This window comes from Gossypium hirsutum, chromosome A11 (assembly GCF_007990345.1).
Source record: "Gossypium hirsutum isolate 1008001.06 chromosome A11, Gossypium_hirsutum_v2.1, whole genome shotgun sequence".
Classification (NCBI taxonomy): domain Eukaryota; kingdom Viridiplantae; phylum Streptophyta; class Magnoliopsida; order Malvales; family Malvaceae; genus Gossypium; species Gossypium hirsutum.
Window position 1 is genome coordinate 119025009 of NC_053434.1, and position 13333 is coordinate 119038341.

A 13333-nucleotide genomic window follows, 5' to 3' on the forward strand; every position below is an offset into this window, starting at 1 on the left:
TCACACCTGAACAATAAAAGATTGGTGGCGACTCTATTTTCGCTTTCCAAAAAGTCGATCCATTATTTTTAAATCGAAATGAAAAAATGGTTTCAACATTCATATTTAAATAAGTGTTAAAAATAAATTTCTAAACAAAAATACATTATAAAAATTATAAACTCAAGAGTTAGAACGATATTATTTGTAATTCAAGCCACCGAATTTAAATAGTAATTTTATTAGAAGTAATTAAACTTATTTAAGTACTGTTAAGGGCTTATATTTTCCAAATATAAAAATAATAATTTTGACTAATTAAATTGAACATATAAGTTAGTCTCAAATAAAAATGAAATGGTTTTTAACTCAGCTCAAATTATGATCCAATCCTCATTAAATGATTTTCATTTTATTATTACTTGCGTCGTCACAGAAGCTATCCATATTTCTCCACATTTGTCTCAAGTTGATTATATTTACTTCAACCTACAACTAAAATATAGGTATAAGTGAATATATAATGAAAATAAAATTTTAATAAATAAAAAAAATGAAACCAATCAAAATGTACACATTTTAATTATGTAAAATGGAATGAATTAAGTACTAAAATTTTAAATGGTACTATATTATCAACATTTGGGATATATATAAAAAATGAGAATCTAATAGAATGGTTACTTTAAATGAAATAAAAATGGAAACAACATGGATATGTAAAAAATAAAAAATAAAAAAAAATAGGACAAGGTTAATTAAGAAGTTACCACAGCTACTGCTTCTTCTCCAATTGACCCATCATAAAATTGAAAATTTTTTGCATCCATTTTGGTTGCGGCCCTTCTTCCTCCACTTCCTCGTATATATTACGTTTTCGTTTCGTGTAAGAAGTGTTACCCACTGATCCATGGTTGTGAGCAGAGTGTTGGTGGATGTGTTCAAAATTTGGAGAAGATTGAGTGGTATTGCAATGCAACTCTTTTATTTCTTCCAAATCTTTCTTATACACTATTCTAAAAGCACACTTCTTCACCTTAACACTGCTTCCCTTGAAAGACACCTCAAGCTCATCGCATATGTGATCTAAGTAATTTGTTGTCCATAAATTATCAGTTTCACCGTCACTATAATTATCCTCCAAGGGAAATGGATATAATTTATCACGTGCCCAATAACAAAGAAAAAGGTGATCTTTCATTATGGGCCGCCTAAGTCCTTCATCTATATGCAAGTGTGTCCCCTCAATTACCTGGCCTCCACAATTTACAGATACACCATAATGGATAGCCCCGTCATACCATAAAGCACCATTATTGACAAAAATGCAGCAACAAGCAACTCCAATCCATTCACTATCTTTCCGAAGGTAGATAGGTAGGAGTATCTTAATAGTATCAATTGAAGAGTCGCTTTTTTGTTGGCTGAACAATTCTGAAATTCCACTTCCGGGCATAATAATATCAAACCATTCTGGGATTTCACTTCCGGGCATAATAATATCAAACCTTTTCCTTGAATTTGCAAATGCCTGCAAAATAAAACACAAGTCGTTTGGTAACTAAAACCATAAATTGTCAAGTATGAGATTTTGTAATGGAGAAAAGAGAGATTAATCAACCTTAAGAAGTTTTTTCAGCAGTATTAATGCATTCATATTCTCAGCCAATTTGAAGCAGTTAATGGCTCTAATGAAAGCAGAATCCAATAAATTGCATACTTCTGATGGACTTGCAACTACTTCAAGTGAACCACTGTCATCTATCGACACCCTTTCTATACTTTTTGGAAGCTCAGGCAACGATTTAAGCTTCATGCAATTTGACAATCTAAGAAACTCAAGCTTGGAGAGTCGATTAAGGGATGCAGGTATGCTGATGAAATTGTTACCACTAAGATCAAAATGTATCAAAGAGGATAGACCAGAAATGTCACGCGGAATATCTCCTTCACAAAGATTGCAGTCCCTTAGTTTTAGCTCTCTTAATGAAGTCAAACCTGAAAACAAACGCAACACCGGAGCCACGGGAGTCGTCCTTCTTCCTTGGAATACCTTGAAAAGTGAAGACAAATTTGATCGTAACTTAGCTTGCTGCAAATTCTCCGAAAAATTTTCAACTCTATAACAACCAGAAAGATCTAGAGTTTTTAGACGTTCCATTTTCCCATTAATCTCCGGAAACCTTACAAGGCTTGAGCAACCCGAAAGAATTAATGTTTCAAGAGATTGCATTCCAATTTTGGTCGGAAGAGTCCTAAGACTTTTGCAATCTCTTAAATTCAAAAGTTTAAGGCTCTTAAGCACTCCGATTGATGGATGAACATCCACTAATTTAGTACAACCTTCCAATATCAAAACTTCAAGATTTGATGCTGTTGTGAAGTCTGGTGTCTTGATCAGGTTTTGAGACCCTTCAAGGTTCATCATTTTCAACTTATACAAGGGCTGTTGAAAACACTAACAAATTAGAGAGAAAGAGAAAACATAATAATACTCATTCTTGTTTTTTTTTCCTTAATCCAAGTTTAATCATTTATATTAAAATAAGCTAAAACACAAGGCTAAGATGACTTAATTCTTACTCTATTTCCCTTCCATAGTTGTTTAACGTGACTATATGGTAAAAGAAGTGCAACAAGGTTGTCTGGTTGGAAGCTTGAAGGCAACAATCTTAAAGGGCATCCTTTCCAATCTAAAAGTCGTAGCTCATTAGAAAGAAAATTGAGATAATCACAATTTGAGAGGCAAAGCACTTTGAGCAATCTCAATTTTTTCATTTTTGAGAAAGCGTCGGCACTCAAGTTGAGCATCTTGCTCAATTCCCTTATAACCATGAGCAAAACGAAAATGAGCTTCATAATATAAAAAAACATTAAATATCTAAAAACTATGTTGCATCGATATTATTTTTTTAAGTAACATTATCCTATACTTTTATCTAATGCATATTTGAATATCAGTATTAAGATCTGATCCTTTAAAAACCCTTTAAACACATAAAAATATTTTTTAAAATTAAACATACCCATATTAAAAATATACTTGTATCTAACAGCCGCACGATATCATATTACCTCATTCTAAAAAATTGAATTAATATTTTGATTTATATTTGGTTTGCAAACAATGCATAATTCTATACAAATTAATGAACCGAACAATGAGATATAATTAAAAATGAAACCATTTTCATTTAAAAAAAAAACTTTTGCTTATATGTTACAATCTAAGTCATTGATATACACTATTAGTGCATTAAATATATACCATTATACACATTTCACTATTGATTCTTTTAAAAGAGTAATATGTTGCTAGATAAATTTCATAATTAAACATTGAAAATATTGAGTGTCAAAGGTTTTGCTAAGATTCTTATCATATTTAAAATAATTAAAATCGTTATTTATAATACACAGATATAAGTTTATATATATCTTCTTACCTTTTATTATCGATCAACATGCCTTCAATCATTTCTGTAGCCTAAACAAATCAAGAATAAGAAATAAGAAAACAAAATAAATGGTGTATAATGTCAGATAAAACTTTTAAAAATTTACATTTTTATTTAGCATTATAATGCTCGAAATATAATAAATAAAGCATTTTAAATAAAATAAAACAGTTTCTAAGGGTAATGCAATAAAATTAAATATTTGTTTCTATAAATATTTGTTAATATTTGTAAACATCAAACATAATTTATCTCAAAAGTACTAAATACCACTTTTCAAGGATGTTGTATCAATCAATTAGACTAAGCTTTGAATTTATATCATATATTGATTAGATGTTATATAAATAAAAAAGAAGAAAAATAGTATGTAATTTTTGTTGAATGACTTACCGTGTTTTTTGTTAGGATATGATGAATGTCCGTTTCCTCCCACAATCTGCAACGTTTTCCAGGTTCATCAATACATTTTTCTATAACAATTTTTCTTCCCATTTCTTGCAACAAGTTATGCATCCTCAAGTATTTTTTGTGTTTATCGACTTTTATGAGAGATTTCTTAATGAGAACATCAATTCCAATATCCGGGAAAAACTCACATCCATCCAATACTTTCATTACAAAATCTTTCTTCTCCCCATTGAAGAAGCATGCTACATCTAGAAATATATTCTTCTCCCTTTCTTCCAGCCTATCAAAACTTATCTGAAGTGTATCGAAAATTTCTTTATTAGAATCTCTTTTAAGTCTTTCAATCACACTTCTCCATTGAGTTGCGTCTCTACCACACAAAAAGGAACCTAAAATTTCAAGAGCTAAAGGGAGCCCACCAGCATAATTTACAACATGGTGAGAAAGTTCAATGAAATCAACTTCCGGCGCTGTATCACCATGGAAAGCTTTCAAATTGAAAAGTTGAAGCGCATATCCAATAGTCAATGTTGTGGGCATAAACACATTATCAACTTGGCAACATCGAAGCAAATGTTCATCCCTTGTTGTTATAATGATTCTACTCCCTAATTCGAACCAATCACGCCTTCCAACCAAGCATTTTAGGTGTTGTAAGTTATCAACATCATCAAGAACAACAAGAACCTTTTTGTGAGACAGCCTATGGTTAATTATGGCATTCCCTTCGTGAACATTGAAAAAGTTGAAGAATTCATCATGAAAGATTTGTGAAAGAAATTGTTTTTGTAAAAAAACTAGTCCACATTTGTTTGAAACTTCTCGAATATCATCAATAAAGCTTGTACCTTCAAAATGAGGTGACATTTGAGTGTAAGCAACTCTTGCAAGTGTCGTTTTGCTAATGCCACCCATTCCGCAAATTCCTATAATGCGGACATCATCTTCCCCAATGTTTATTTTCAAATACAAATCATCCAAGCTTTCTCTAATTCCAACTAAGTCGCTATGAGTAACTGGATATGTTTGACATAGTTTTGCTGATATCTCTAATAAATTCTGATTCGTGCCTGCAAAGAAAGAAATTTTAGTTTTTTTGAATAAAATTTTGTTGATATCTTTCAAATGCACTTTGTTTCTCAATGAATCATGAAACAAGTAGTGTTTGGAAGCAAACAAGAACCAAGAATAAGAAAGCAAGATCTGTTGCGGAACCAGAATACAAAATTTGCTCTTTTATTCAAATATGACACTTTTTAATTAAACGAGAAGGTAGAGAAGAAAAGAAAGAATTACCTGTTATTTAAATGCCATCCCTTGATGTTAGCCACTTGAGTCAAAGCGTTTCGCCACCTTTGGATCTTGTCTCTATCTTCCTTGTATCTCTCTTCGTGTTTGGCAAAGGCCTCCTCAACTTTCTCTTTCTGTTTTCTTAAATCGGAATGATCCACATTGTAGAAAATTGGAAATACCTTATGTCCCATGTTTTTTTGTTTAACAATTTCAGCAAGCTCTTCCAAGCACCAACCGGAAAAGGCTGTTAGAAATCAAACCCACTCCAAGCATAATCTAGAAGCATGAGACGTGGAGCAATTTTGTGCCATGCAAAGTGCTGAAATTTTTAGCCATACAAAGTGCTCCATTATTGAGATGTTTTGTGGCTGGAAATTAAGTGGATTAATAGCCACATTTGTTGTCACTTTATTAGCCTATAAATAGAGGCTTGAACTTGTGTTGTAATGAAGAAAAATGAGAAGAAAAAAGAAATAAGAGAAGCAACGTGAGTGAGAGTGAGAAGGTTAGCAAACCTTGAGTGAGTTAAAATCTAGCAGCAGCTAGACTATCTAGTCATTGAGAAAATATTTGTAATCTTCGTATTGTAATATATTGAGTGTGTAATAAAAAGTAAATTTTCGGCCCATCACGTTTCCAACAAGTGGCATCAGAGCTACGGTTCGGAGCTTGGTTCGGAGTTCGGTTCGTGTCCGGTTCGTGTCCAGTTCGGAGTACCTTTGGTGTTCATCTAACAAGTCGATATGGGCGACGTAATTCAGCTACAAGTTCCACAATTGACGAAGACAAATTATGGAAATTGGAGCATTCGAATGAAGGCTTTGCTCGGTTCGCAAGATTGTTGGGAGATCGTTGAAAAAGGATACATCGAGCCCGGAGATGCCGCTACAGAAGCAGCTTTATCAAATGACGCTAAGAAGGCGTTACGAGAAGCACGAAAGAAGGATCAAAAGGCCTTGAATAGTATCTTTCAAGGTATGGATGAATCAACCTTCGAGAAAATATCAGATGTGAAGAACGCGAAGAATGCATGGGAGATTTTGCAAAAATCATTTCAAGGTGTAGAAAAAGCTAAAAAGGTACGCCTTCAGTCACTTAGAGCTAAATTTGAAATGTTAAAAATGAAGAGCTCCGAGAATATCGATGACTATGCCAATCGTGTAAAATCGGTGGTAAATGAAATGAAACGAAATGGAGAAACTCTTGACGAGGTAAGAGTGATGGAGAAAATTCTACGGTCACTCACACGCAAATTCGAGTACGTAGTCGTTGCCATCGAAGAATGAAAAGATTTGTCAAAGATGTCGCTCGAAGAACTTGTGGGTTCTCTGCAAGCCCATGAGCAAAAGATGAAGCTAAATGAAGATAGTGAAAATCTTGATCAAGCCTTGCATAGCAAGTTGTCCGTCGACGACGGAGAAACAAGTAATAACTTTAACCAAGGAAGAGGAAACCGCAGAGGATACCGTGGAGGCTACCGTGGTGGAAACATAGGAGGAAGAGGATCACGAGGACGTGGAAATCAATCATATGGGAGATATCAAGAAAATAAAGATTATCAAACATCCAACCGTGGACGTGGATCTAGAGGTCGTGGCCGAGGCAGATTTCAAGAAAATAAATCTCAGGTACAATGCTACAACTGTAACAAGTATGGACATTTCAGTTACGAGTGCAGATCAACACACAAAGTGGATGAAAGAAACCATGTAGCAGTCGCAGCAGAAGGCAACGAAAAAGTGGAATCAAGTGTCTTTCTCACTTATGGAGAAAATAAAGATCGCAAGAGAAGTGTGTGGTATCTCGACAACGGTGCAAGCAACCACATGTGTGGAAGAAAGGAGCTGTTCACAGAATTAGATGAAACAGTTCATGGACAAATAACTTTTGGAGACAACTCACATGCAGAAATCAAAGGAAAGGGCAAGGTTGTTATAACACAAAGGAATGGAGAGAAGAAGTACATCTCAGACGTTTACTACGTACCAGCTTTGAAGAGCAACCTGATCAGTCTTGGTCAACTCCTAGAAAAAGGATATGAAGTTCATATGAAAGACCGCTCACTCGCCATCAGGAACAAAAGTGGAGAATTAGTTGTTCGAGTTGATATGACGCGAAATCGTCTTTTCACCCTCGACATCGAGTCTAGAGAAGTAAAATGCATGAAGACGGATCTGAAGAATGAATCATGGTTGTGGCACTTAAGGTACGGACATCTCAGATTTTCTGGCTTGAAGCTGTTGTCGAAGACAAATATGGTGAATGGATTACCAAGTATTAATCATCCAGATCAACTGTGTGAAGCCTGTGTCAAAGGAAAGCAGCATAGGCAGAAATTTGAAGTAGGAAAATCTCGAAGAGCTAGAAGACCATTGGAAATTGTACACACCGACATATCTGGTCCGTACGACATTGAATCACTCGGTGGAAACAGGTACTAACTAACTTTTATTGATGATTATAGCAGAAAATGTTGGGTTTATTTTCTCAAAGCAAAATCGGAAGCCCTAGAAAAATTCAAGGAGTTCAAAGCAATGGTGGAAAAACAGAGTGGTCGATATTTGAAGATACTCAGATCCGATAGAAGAGGCGAGTATACTGCAAAGCTTTATGAAAGTTTCTGCAAGGATCATGGAATCATTCATCAGTTAACAGCCAGACGCACTCCACAACAAAACGGAGTTGCAGAAAGGAAGAATCGGACAATTCTGGATATGGCAAGAAGCATGATAAAAGGTAAACACCTTCCGAGAACTTTCTGGGCTGAAGCCGTTGAATGCGCAGTTTATCTGTTGAATCAATGTCCAACAAAAAGTGTAAGACACAAGACACCAGAAGAAGCATGGAGCGGTCACAAGCCAAGAGTTGGACACCTCAAAATTTTTGGATGCATTGCATATGCACACGTTCCTGAGCAACAGAGGAAAAAGCTTGACGATAGAGGAGAGAAGTGTATCTTTATAGGCTATGACAAAAGAAGTAAGGCCTACAGACTTTATAATCCTCTTACTAAGAAATTGATTATCTCAAGAGATGTCGAGTTCGATGAAGCGGATTACTGGAGATGGAGTGAAGAAGAAAAGAAAGTGGAAGGATTATTTTTCAACGAAGACGACAATGATGTCATCAACCAAGAAGAACAAGGCGATGATCAAAGTCCTGGTACAACAGCCCCTTCGTCACCAACCAGCAGCAGCGGAAGCAGCAGCTCAGATGAAGCACCCACAAGAACACGGAGTCTCAACGACATCTACAATTCTACGGAACCTGTAGAGACGCAGTTCGATTATTCACTATTCTGTCTAATGACAGAATGTGATCCAGTGACATACGAAGAAGCAATTGAAGACAATAAATGGAAGAAGGCCATGGACGAGGAGATTGCTGCAATAAGAAGGAATGACACGTGGGAGCTAACAAGTCTGCCAGAAGGACATAGCCCGATTGGTGTCAAGTGGGTGTACAAGACGAAGACCAACAAAGAAGGAAAAGTAGAGAAATACAAGGCAAGACTAGTCGCCAAAGGCTACAAGCAAAGACAAGGAGTGGACTATGATGAAATATTTGCTCCAGTCGCAAGAATAGACACAATTAGGCTTCTCATAGCGGTCGCAGCACAATACAAATGGAAAATCTATCAGATGGACGTCAAGTCTGCATTCCTGAATGGCTACTTGGAGGAGGAAGTCTACATAGAACAACCACCTGGATATAGCATACAAGGAAAGGAGGACAAAGTCTTCCGATTGAAGAAAGCTTTGTATGGATTGAAGCAAGCCCCAAGAGCATGGAACACAAGGATCGACGAGTACTTCCGAAGAAATGGATTCATCAAAAGCCCGCACGAGCACACCCTGTACACAAAGAAGAATGGATATGGAGATATCATGATCGTATGCCTATATGTGGATGACATGATCTTCACCGGAAACAATCCAGGTATGTCTGATGATTTCAAGAAAGCTATGACTAAAGAATTTGAAATGACAGATATCGGTGAGATGTCATACTTTCTTGGAGTCGAGGTGAAACAAATGCAAGATGGAATTTTTGTCTCTCAAAAGAAGTATGCGGAGCAGATTTTGAACAAGTTCAAAATGAAGGATTGCAAGCCAGTAGTCACGCCAGCTGATCCAGGGATGAAGCTAAGTGTTGATTCGACAAGGGAGTCGATAAATCCGACGTTGTTTAAAAGTCTCGTTGGAAGTTTAAGGTATTTGACAATCACACGACCAGATATTACATATGCAGTAGGATTGGTGAGCAGATTCATGGAGAAGCCGAAGCAAGACCACTTAATTGCCGCAAAAAGAATTTTGAGATATATCAAAGGTACGATGAACCATGGTTTATTCTATACCCACTCACAAGATTCAAAATTAGTTGGCTACTCAGATAGCGATTATGGGGGAGACTTGGATGATCGGAAAAGCACTTCCGGATATGCATTCCACATCAGTTCCGCAGTTTTTTCATGGTTGTCAAAGAAGCAACAAACAATTGCTCTCTCAACATGTGAAGCAGAGTATATGGCCGCAGCAACTTGTACATGCCAAGCAATGTGGTTGAAGAATATTTTGGGAGAAATAGGTGTTTCAAATGAAGGTCCAATTACCATCTACGTTGACAACAAATCCGCTATATCACTTGCCAAGAATCCGGTGTCGCACAGCAGAAGCAAGCACATCGATACGAAGTATCATTTTATCCGAGAGCAAGTGAAAAACAAAAACGTGGAGTTGGTCCATTGCAGGACAGAAGACCAACTGGCAGATATTTTCACAAAGCCGTTGAAAGTGGAGACATTCAACAAATTCAAAGAGAAGCTCGGTATGAAAGTTGGGTTTGAGGGGGAGTGTTAGAAATCAAACCCACTCCAAGCATAATCTAGAAGCATGAGACGTGGAGCAATTTTGTGCCATGCAAAGTGCTGAAATTTTTAGCCATACAAAGTGCTCCATTATTGAGATGTTTTGTGGCTGGAAATTAAGTGGATTAATAGCCACATTTGTTGTCACTTTATCAGCCTATAAATAGAGGCTTGAACTTGTGTTGTAATGAAGAAAAATGAGAAGAAAAAAGAAATAAGAGAAGCAACGTGAGTGAGAGTGAGAAGGTTAGCAAACCTTGAGTGAGTTAAAATCTAGCAGCAGCTAGACTATCTAGTCATTGAGAAAATATTTGTAATCTTCGTATTGTAATATATTGAGTGTGTAATAAAAAGTAAATTTTCGGCCCATCACGTTTCCAACAAAGGCATAGGTTTCAGAAAAAACGATTACCGAGCACCATGATTGCTGAATTGCATTGAAGAGTTCGGGTGCGATCTCTTCGCCAGCCTCCAGCTTTGGATCATCCCTGAAAGTGACGATCCCACTCCTCTTTAGAGCTTCATAAAGATGATCCGTGAAGTTCTTGCGAGTATCTTCACCTCTAAAACTCAAGAAAACATCATATTTCTTTTTAGAAATGGAGGAAGAAGTTGATGGTAACGGTAACATGAGGATGTATGAAAGGAGAAGAATATCTCAATCTGGTGTTCAAAATCAGAAAATAGATCGCCCAATACCCACAAAGAAATTAGAAAAGTAAGTATATGAGCATAGGGGCGGAAATTAGGGGCCAAAGATGAGCGATGGATGTTGTTTCCAAGAAGGTGAGAGTTAGCATAGTGGAGTCTACTTTAATTATAAGTAATAATTAAAAATGCTGGACGGTTTGTATTTTACGTATTTAATTATAAGATTATGACAATAATAATTAAAATATAATTTTAAAGCATGTCATCATCAATTTGAGCACACTCTTTACACTGTAGGTTGTTTAGTATATTAGGTGAGGAGAATACGAATGTAACCTTAAAATATGAACAAATCCAGACTGTCACCTTCGATTCACCATCAAGCTAACTTTAAGAATGACAATTATGTAATAAGTTCGTCAAACCCAAAATAATTCATAGTCATTCAATCTACTTTTTATTACACCTTATATTACTCGGAAAAAGTAGAGAAGTTAGTGGGAATGCAACTGATAGGGATTAATGTGAATATGAGTGATGAAGTCAATAAGAACTTTGTATAGCATGGGAAATTACAAATATACACTATATATATTTGCAAACATTTCACCCTTTGTAATTTTCGTATTCTGCTTTTTGAATAATTAAAAATAATTTTTTATACTCAACATTTAACTTGAGTTTGATTAAACTTATATGTGTTCGAGCTCGAGCTCAACTCAATAATTAAACTTAAAGTTAATAATATATATTAAGGAAATAATGTAATTTAATAATATAAAAATATTTAAAATGTACGTTAAAATTGAAAAGTTCGATACGATTTGTGAATTATTCGAACGGAGTATTACTAAGTTCGTATTCAGCTCGACTAATAACTTGAGTTTGTCTATTAATTACACTTCTCCAGCTTTTTATTCTTTTCTTTGGACACTTGATCCGGTTGGTTTTAATCTTGAAGCAAGGATGAAATCATAAATTTGTTTTGGATCGAAATTATATTTTTATAATTTTTAAAGAGTTAAACTAAATTTTTATATTTTTAGGAGGAATTAAAATATTATTTTTCTTTTACTAATTAAAAATTTTGAAAACTTTAAATGAAAAAAATTCCATTTTTGAAGACACACCCACTAGTTTCTCCCTGATTTTAAGTTTTTATATACTAAGTTTCTAATTATGTGAAAAGGAATGCATACTTTAAATCAAATAAAAAACTGTAAATAACATAGCTAAAAATGTCTGAAAAGCATTTAACCGGACAAAGCTAGTTAAGCACTTTACCACATTTAATGCTTGTTCTTCTATCAGCCAATTATAAAATTGAAGAATTTTTGCTTCCGTTTTGGTTGTAGCCCTTCTTCCTCCGTCTCATTGTAGATATTCGAGCCTATAAGTGTTAAAAGTGTTCGCTTCCATTTCAACTTAATGGCTGTTGTTGGTCCCTCACTTGCATGATCCTTTGAGCCATGCTTCTATCGGTCGAGGGATAAACAAAAAGCACCAAAATTATTTTTGTTGCGTTGAGATAATTTATATCAATAGTATATTAATTTACCTCAAATAAAAAAATATGTGTTGATATCACAAAAAAACACAATTATTGAAAATCTTACTCATGTCAATCAAAAATTATATCTCTATTTCTCTAAACCCTAATATTAAACAAAAAAGAATTCTATTGAATTTTGAAAAATTATTGGAAAGAAATATTTCTCACATAAAAAATGATTTTCTAATTAATTAAAGGAACATACTTTATTTTCATATTTAAATAAGTGTTAAAAATAAATGTCTAAACAAAAATACATTATAAAAATTATAAACTCAAGAGTTAGAATAATATTATTTGTAATTCAAGCCACCGAATTTAAATAGTAATTTTATTAGAAGTGATTAAACTTATTTAAGTACTCTTAAGGGTTTATATTTTCCAAATATAAAAATAATAATTTTGACTAATTAAATTGAACATATAAGTTGGTCTCAAATAAAATGGAAATGGTTTTTAACTCAGCTCAAATTATGATCCAATCCTCATTAAATGATTTTCATTTTATTATTACCAGCGTCATCACGGAAGCTATCCATATTTCTCCACATTTGTCTCAAGTTGATTATATTTACTTCAACCTACAAATAAAATGTAACACCCCTAACCCACATCCTTCATCGGAATAGGGTTATAAGATGTTACCAAAGTTTACGGAACAATTATACAAAAATTCCATTATTTACCTATATTCACATCAAAGTTATCCACTCAAGTCATAGTCACTAAATTATTTATATCTGGAGCTACGGAATTCCAAATTAAGATCCGATAATTTTCCCTGAAACTAGACTCACATATCTTCCTAATATAAAATTTTTAGAATTTTTGGTTTAGCCAATAAATACAGTTTATTCTTTAAAGTCTCCCCTGTTTCACTACTCGATAGTTCTGACCACTCTTCACTAAAATTTAATTATTTCTCTATACAGAATTCAAATAATGTTATCGGTTGTTTCTCCTGAAAATAGACTCATAAAGGAATCTAACAATATAAATTATGTCCCATAATTATTTTTTACAATTTTTAATGATTTTTAGAAGTTAGAACAGGGGAGCTCGAAATCACTCAGACTTTATCTCATAAAAATTCAAATATCTCCTGATATGAAAGTCTCT

At 34.4% G+C, this 13333-nt stretch overlaps 1 protein-coding gene across 1 annotated transcript; it reads right to left on the minus strand.

Annotated features, from left to right (window-relative positions):
* Nucleotides 1-564: 564 nt before the first annotated feature.
* LOC107962730 (TMV resistance protein N) lies at nt 565-10825 on the minus strand. The gene is made up of 10 exons (XM_041082200.1): nt 10313-10825; nt 8765-8995; nt 8436-8667; nt 5145-5385; nt 5026-5051; nt 3831-4918; nt 3426-3466; nt 2563-2803; nt 1601-2425; nt 565-1510 (listed from the first exon to the last, which is right to left on the minus strand). The coding sequence occupies exons 1-10, from the start codon at nt 10640-10642 to the stop codon at nt 755-757; spliced, it is 4011 nt and encodes a 1336-aa protein (XP_040938134.1). The 5' UTR covers nt 10643-10825; the 3' UTR covers nt 565-754.
* Nucleotides 10826-13333: the final 2508 nt, after the last annotated feature.